Source organism: Dunckerocampus dactyliophorus, chromosome 2 (assembly GCF_027744805.1).
Source record: "Dunckerocampus dactyliophorus isolate RoL2022-P2 chromosome 2, RoL_Ddac_1.1, whole genome shotgun sequence".
In the NCBI taxonomy this organism is placed as follows: domain Eukaryota; kingdom Metazoa; phylum Chordata; class Actinopteri; order Syngnathiformes; family Syngnathidae; genus Dunckerocampus; species Dunckerocampus dactyliophorus.
Genome location: NC_072820.1, coordinates 25383962 through 25391875, shown reverse-complemented (window position 1 = coordinate 25391875; position 7914 = coordinate 25383962). Strand labels below are relative to the sequence as shown.

Sequence of the window (7914 nt, the reverse complement as noted above, 5' to 3'; positions counted from 1 at the left end):
CGTTTTTGCGAGTGACGGGGAGGACGCTCGCTGCCGTAAAATAGATGGACCGATGGCGTAGATTACACATGCCTAACATGACTGCCGAGAAATAGGCCGACCGGATGTAGACATGTTGTGCACATGCGTAGAATCCAGTTGAACCGATTGCGTTCCAGGTACGTACCTGGATTGCGCAGTGTCAGCTGTCATAGATGATTGCTGTCATAGATGATTGACAATTTACGTTAGCAGGTGGGAATACTTTCTATTTGAACCTGATTGGACGCATTCACCAGTGGGCGGATTTCAAATGCCACCGGAAATGTTATTCTACTCTACTGAAGAAAACACGTCGGCGAATAAACAGAAAATCGGTCACGAATGTTCGTTTACAACGTTAACAATGAAAAGAACAAGGGGGTATTCTGCGAAAGTGGCTCAACGAACCTAGGCTTTGTGCTCAAGATGCAACTCAACAAAACCCAAGTTATTCAAACAAAATTAAACGGCAATGTACTGCAATGGTGGTTCTAAACTGACTTGGTCACAAAGTCCGGTTTTCGGCTTTGTGCTAAGTGCGCGTTCACATAACAGGGGGCATTTCACGTCATATTATTCCTTCTCCGCTCAAAAAATGCTGAGCGTGTAATGCGCAAGTTAACACTGATTTATTATACTAACTATACCCTACTAATCTTTTCATTTGGCAACGTTCAACATTGCACAACTTTGACATTTTAACACTTACCCATTAAAAAAAATAAACAAGAGCAACAACCTGTATCTCGTTGTGACCACTGTGACGTTTGATTATTTCAAATTGCATTTTTTCCTGGTGCTCCCAAGAGTATAACTAGCACATTCCCTCGTCTGAAAATCTAATATTAGGGAAAGTTATTTTTTTCCCCAATTGTTTCTCCATGTCCCGTCAAGGGGCAACGTAGGTTGTAAATATATGGTGACGCCATCTCCGAATTAGCTGAACAGTAAAACAGTGGCACTTTCAAAGCCAATTTTAAACTGAAAGGCTGGACATAACCAGGTTATGATTTTAGCCTAAGTTACCATGGTGATAGAGCTGCTTTAAAAGAGAGCTACCTTCGCTGAACAGGCAAGTCTGGCTTTCTACTCTACACAGCTCACTAACCCACTAAACTCGCTTCGCAGAATATCCCCAAAGTTGCTGCCAGTAAAAGCGCTGAGCCCTCACCGGAAATCATAGGTGGCAGCGGCGAGTAGACCACCAGGGAAGGTTAGCTAAACAAACATTTATTTTAAATAGTGTTTAATCAGTATGCTACTTTACTATTTAATTGTATTAATTATATTTTAATAAAACAGGCAAAATCAGTTAAAAACTTTTAATAAAAACTTTGGTATAATCATTCAGTCAAATAGAAATGAGCAAAGCCTTGATCATGTCACATGGCTGCTTCACAGGACAGGTTAGATCACATTAGAATTTAAAATAACAATGATTCAATATAATTTTGAAATGACATTTGCAATTGGGTGATTAGATTTGTACTTGCCTTGCGGGGAGGGGGAGGATTACAATACCAACAATGCCTTTTTTTGGATAGAGTTTTGACATTTTATTTGATATTCATATTTTTATCGTCCACAACTTTAGAGTGTTACTACTGAAAATATAAATTCTTCCACTCAGACACTCATCCAAGGAGAATGGAGCGTATGATGGGACGAGATGAAAATTCAGCGCATAGCCAGCAGTGAGAGACACATCGTGATCAGAATGACTGAGTAACTGACCCTCAGACCCCCCGAACATTTGAAATGTGTTGTGCTTTTTTTTCAGGGGAGGATGCACAGCAGCCATGATATCCCTGGAATGCACACAAGAGTTTTTTTTCCCCCCTCCTAATGAAAATTTGACACCTCCTCAAAGCTCGTCTTTAAGCTTTGCATCATCCTCTTCTGAGAGTCCTTCCTCTTCCTCCTCCTCGTCGTCGTCGTCATCCTCAGCCTCCTCATCTTCCTCTTCTTCCTCGTCGCCCGCCTCGGTGTCCTGCTCTTTGTTCTTCTCCTCCTCTTCCTTTCGTTTTAAGTCATCTTGCTCCTTTTTCATTTTACTCTCGGGTTCCTGTGTGGAGAAATGAAGGTAGTTAGGGAGTTTTCCCTTATATAATATCCACGAAAAAATACATAGATTACACCCGATACCTTTGTGACACCCCACGTCTCATTTCCAATGTCCTCTGCTTCCTTCACATCGTCTGTGATCACAAAGTTATCAAAGATGGTGCCGGATTTCACCTGAGATTGCACACAAAATAGGCACCATTGCATCACTAACGTTTATATTTGAATACAGTAATCCATTTATCGAGGTTAATTGGTTCCAGACTGTACCATAACAGCTCAATTTCCAAGTTATTATAATTAAAAAATCTAATATTTTTGTAGTTCGATCACAGCAAACTTGTATTTACAACGTTCTAAATAACATTTATGATTAGAGCCCTCTAGATATGAAATAACATACTCCTATTACCCAACATAGTGACGTAATAAGAGAAAATAAGTCATAATATAGATTCACACGTTTGCATTGGTAGAGTTCCTTGTTTTGGAACTGTTTTACTTCCTGAGGTGGCTATTGTCTCCTCAATGTAACCTTACTGACACCTAGTGACCAGTGTTTATACTTAATGTGTTAATTTAACCACAAAATAATTATGATTGATTAGTATGTTTTAGAAAAAAACGTGGTAAGAGTGAAGCTGCAAAATTCAAAGTGGCGAGGCATCACTGAGTGTGTTTTTCTTCATACCTGCCAAAGGTCAAGACCAATAACACCAATGTTGCCAAACTTGTAGATGTTAGAGTCAGGACTGTATTCAGGATTGTCGATTTCAGGGTGCACCCAGGTTCCTTTGTAGCTGGGATTGTCAATCTGCTTGGGTTTCCAGTCTCCCTGCAAGGGCAAGGACTATTTGTTATATTTATATATTGTCTAAAAGCTGGCTAAAATGGTCTCTGTTCAAAGCCTACCTTGTACTCTGGGTTGGGGATCATGGGGGGCTCCCACTCTCCATCCATATCTTCGTCCCAGTCCTCTGGCTTTTTGGCATCGGGGTCGGGGATGTTCTCGGGTTTGTCCCAACCCTAAGAGAGACACGCATTTTCAAGGAAACGTGTCATAAGAACTCAACCCATCTCTCAATTTCAGATTCCTTCAGGCACCTCTAGATATGTCTTCCCCAAACTGTATTCACCTCAGGCTTGGTGTCCTCTGGGTCATCAATCTTGGCCCGGTCATCCCATTCCTCAGGCTTCTTGGCTTCAGGGTCCTTGATTTTCTTCGGGGGCAAGAAGTCCCAGTCCTCTTCTAGGCTGCCGGATTCCACCTTTTCGTTGTCAATCTTCACCTCGTAGGTCTGATCGGGATTCAGGATCAGTGTGTACAGGTGGCTCAGCTCATCATCCTGAAAGAAAAATCATGTTTTGAGATGGGATGATACTGAAAGTGAGGGAAAAAAAAGTAAAGTATAAATACAAATATGTCATGAAATGCCGCAAATTATCCAATTAACACCTCTATTCAATTATAGTCACCGGGTACATGGTCTACAAAAGCAAGGGTCTCTAATTAGCACAGAGTCAAACAACATTGGCATTGACTCCACAAGTATTAGAAGTATCATGTACTGTTGCTTCTGTGTTGTGCTAATGTACTTGTTCATTAAAAGGCTACAGGAGTTTTAAGTCCAGGACCACAAGACTGGCGAACAGCTTTTACCCACAGGCCCTCAGACTTCTCAACGAAGCATTCACACACTCATAGCACTATTTATCGATTTGTATTAATGTCTCTTCTGTTTTTGTTGCTTACTTTGTTGGTATTTATGTTTCTGATGTTCTTACTCATTTTCTTGTGTTTTTCCTTTCTTTTTTGGGAGAATGAACAGAACAAGAATTTCATTGCATAGCAGAACTACCTGTTTTACTGTGCATATGACAATAAAACTCTTGAATCTTGAAAAAGGGTTTTGTTTTTCTTTTCACTTTCTCATGCACTCCAAACCATTTAAGGTAGAAATGTAGTTATACATGGTTTTCACATTACAGCATACCAGCCTCTTGCTCTCCTTTTTGGTGTAGGCTTTAATTAGAGCATTTACAACATTCATATTTCCAAAGTTTAAATTACCTTGCACTTAATTTCCTTCTTGATGAGGTGATTCTTGCCCTTGTAGTTGAAAATGACGTGGACCTTTTTGGTGCTGTAGCCACAGATATCAGGGCCTGTGTGTGTTTGGCAAGTGATCACATCCACAAAAAACTGATCAACTACATTCATTGCACACGATGAGAGAAGAGAACGAGGTAGGGATCCGTGTCTTACCGAACATGATGTAGTATGATGACTCGCCGTGCATCGCCGTCTGATCCAGGTCGGCCGGGAAGACCTTAACATAGCCGCCACCGCAGTCAATTTTCTGCTCATGTTTGACCGTGAACTGGACTACCAGGCTCTTGCCCTCGTTGCTAAACGGTTCAAAGCGGGTGGAGGTGGCGTAGAAGCGGGCATCCTGGCTCGTCTGGAGCCCTATGCCAAAAAAAAAAAACCCACTAATTTGCACAGAATAACCATAGTTTGTATGTACTGCATTTGCCCTAATGGGATATTTTGATACGCTTAACTGCAGAGAGACCGGGTGCTTATCGAGGTTTATCATGCACATTTTCATATTAGTGGACGCAGACTACTATTTAGATCACTGCTTTCTTTTATACCTCTGAACGACACAGTATGAAGTCATATTCCATATGATTAGTGTCGTCCATGTCAAGTCAGTGAACTGTGCCAGAGGTTAATACCCTGAGTGGCATAGACCCACCTACTTTTGATTACCATATTGATTTTTTCCCCAGTTATTGCTGGGACATGGAGAAGTGGAAGGAGCTTCCACCCACTCCTTTTCCTACATGTTGAATTGTGCAAGTATAAAGATGAGGTATACTTTAATATAACACAGTTAAGTATGTTCAAAATAAATTCGTGTTTTAGTGTGCAGTGTCGCCGTGTTGTATTTCACCGTGCTTCCATTAGTAACCAATTTCCACATCTGAAGCTGCTCAAGCGATGTCAGAATGCATCTCATCAAAATACATTATAGGGCGCAATGATATAAATCAATCCATACATTTAAAAGCGGGACGTCACTTTTAGTAAAACGGCAAATAGAGGGAAAAAAAAGAATGCTCACCTTTGTCTTTTTCAGAGTCCCCATAGAAGTTGCCAGACGTCAGTTTCCATTCTCCGTAGTCAGACTTGTGTTTGGAGTCCACCCAGCGACTTCTCCATTCGTCTGAAAGACACACATCAACATTTATTTTATTTTTTTTTTAAGAAATGTAGTGTGGTAATATCAAAAGCCAAGAACGCCCACTTTATTAGGCGACACCGAGTTAGCTAGCTGTTTTTGCTAGCTTTGGTAAATTGTATGAACATATTGCTACATTATAAACTTCACGATGAAAAGTGGCACAAAGACAATAACAGATACTTACATTTTTATCTCATAACAATGACTAACATTAAATGTATGCCCATGACAGTTAACACCATGTAGCAACTTTCTGTACTTCCACCTTACCGCCGTCGCCAAACTCCTCACGAAAGTAGACCGTCCCTTGCACGGAGCATGCTACTAAAAGCACCGCAACAGCATTCAAAATTTGCATTTTGCCCATTTTTTTAGGTTCAATGTAGGCTTCACACTTGTCCTTCCCCGAGGGTCTAGCTGGAGAGACTCACTGGTGGCGAGGAGTGTGGCTTTCCAGAGGAGCCGCTCAAGCTAACAGATGTCCGCACGCCATTGGTCGACAACACTAGCCGTGTGGACCAATCACTGTTGACCACGAAACATAGGTTCCTTGCGGAGTCTGATCCAGGATCAGGCACGTAATTCCGTCCTAACACGTCAATGCATAGCCAGAGGGCGCCACAGCCCACTGAACTATTGGATTTATTATAATTTGAGCCAGATTGTGTTACTTTTGTTTATATTTAATAAAGCATGCATTCAAGACGACCAATATTGTGTAGTTGATACTTTTTGTGCGAATCATGTAAGATACCTTACGCCCTTAAAATGAAAATAGATGGAATAAATTCCAATTACCATCGTAAAAAACGAATGCACGTCGCCGCAAGGACGCGAGTATGACGTAAGCAAAATTAAGTACAAAGTACTCGTACTTCTAACGTAAACCTTTCCAAACAAATACACAGTAAAATGAAGTAATACGTAACAATGAAGTACTGGAAACAAGATAGGTGCTCAAACGCACAACAAGGGGCGGAGTTATTAACGGAAATTAATGTACAACGTTTGTGCTGATTCGAAATTAATATTTAGCATACAGAACATTCGTTTACAGACTTGACGTTTGCTAATGATAATGCTACATGCTCCAGGTAATATCTACGTATCTAATATATATATATATATATATATATATATATATATATATATATATATAGATAGATAGATAGATAGATAGATAGATAGATAGATAGATATACATATATATATAATTCCAAATAAATAAATTAATCTTATGTTTTTCATGTTTTCATGCATGCAGAAGCTGGAGAACAGTATACCTACAAAGTAGAAACCCACTTCTAAACGATGGAATCACCTGACGTAAGTAGTCCCTAACATAAACAGGACGTTTTAATGAAATACTAATATAAACACCCTTTTCTGTCCTCCAGGATAATTATATGCAGGCAAGGAAGGAGCGCAAGGAGCAGCTCACCCCTGCACACCGTTATGTGATCAACATCCTGGCCATTAAGTTGGCCTTGGAGCCATCAGTGGTGGAAGAGTTCATTTTGGACTTGACTTCGGTGAATTCATCATAACGAACAACATTTACTCACCCGGGGGCCCGTTGCACAAAACTAGGATAAGTGATTAAGGCGGAATATATTGGCTATACTGGTCCAATTTATCCGTGATCCGGTTTCACAAAAGTGGGATGGTGGAAAGCGGGATATGTTCTGACATAACTATGGAGTTAGCCTGCTCTGGACCAGGCCAAGGTCCAGGATCTATATAGTTTCATTCCTCATCTCAATCAGCAGTCAACATAAATGGAAACCAACAATTAATCCACTGCCGACTACACATTATCACATTCATCTACACACTCACTGTCATTATTTCAACATTTGTGATCATTCATTTCAATTATTGTAGGTAAATGATTTTAGATGACTTTGCAATCATTAGATCATCCATCCATCCATCCATTTTCTATACCGCTACTCCTCTTTAGGGTGGAGCCTATCCCAGCTGGCTTCGGGCGACAGGTGGGGTACACCCTGGACTGGTCGCCAGCCAATGGCAGGGCACATATAGGCAAACAACCATTCACACTCACATTCATACCTATGGGCAATTTAGAGTCTTCAATTAACCTAACATGCATGTTTTTGGAATGGTTTCATTTTTTGATTGGTTTCACCTGATTTGATTAATCTGTGTCCACTCATCCTGGTTTGGGCTTTGTTCAAGCAGTCTAGATGCTCTTATTTGGGGTTGGTTGAGCTCAGGTCAGCCATTTATCCTGGATATCTGAATCCTACTTCCTACTTCAAATATTCAATGCACACATGCATTGCTTGTGTACAAAGAAGAATAGCACTGCGCAAGAACACCTATCACTGCAAATGCATGGATGGAGACCACTACAACGTGGCCTACCGCACATCTGTGGGATTTTTTTAATCTATTAGTGTGCTTTTTCAGCTGTACTTTACTTTTTCTAGTCCAGTGGTCCATATAGCCCCTAGCTATAGAAAATAGATGGATAGATTTATATTGTTTTGTTGTTGTTGTGTCTCTGAATGAGTTGATGTCTTAAGGTGCCATTTTGTACGTATTTCCTGTC

General features: G+C 40.5%; 2 protein-coding genes across 2 annotated transcripts in view; one reads left to right on the top strand and one right to left on the bottom strand.

Annotated features, from left to right (window-relative positions):
* Positions 1 to 1329: 1329 nt before the first annotated feature.
* LOC129176576 (calreticulin-like) lies at positions 1330 to 5792 on the bottom strand. The gene is made up of 9 exons (XM_054766762.1): positions 5607 to 5792; positions 5217 to 5318; positions 4352 to 4555; positions 4157 to 4251; positions 3222 to 3431; positions 2998 to 3111; positions 2777 to 2920; positions 2167 to 2259; positions 1330 to 2086 (listed from the first exon to the last, which is right to left on the bottom strand). The coding sequence occupies exons 1-9, from the start codon at positions 5701 to 5703 to the stop codon at positions 1886 to 1888; spliced, it is 1260 nt and encodes a 419-aa protein (XP_054622737.1). The 5' UTR covers positions 5704 to 5792; the 3' UTR covers positions 1330 to 1885.
* A 467-nt stretch (positions 5793 to 6259) lies between these two features.
* Positions 6260 to 7914, top strand: part of LOC129174357 (dynein axonemal heavy chain 8-like) — an 84007-nt gene continuing 82352 nt past the window's right edge. The window contains exons 1-3 of the mRNA XM_054766306.1: positions 6260 to 6430; positions 6601 to 6662; positions 6734 to 6868. Of these exons, the coding sequence (XP_054622281.1) occupies positions 6648 to 6662; positions 6734 to 6868 (150 nt within the window). The 5' untranslated portion in view covers positions 6260 to 6430; positions 6601 to 6647. The remainder of the gene's footprint in view (positions 6431 to 6600; positions 6663 to 6733; positions 6869 to 7914) is intronic.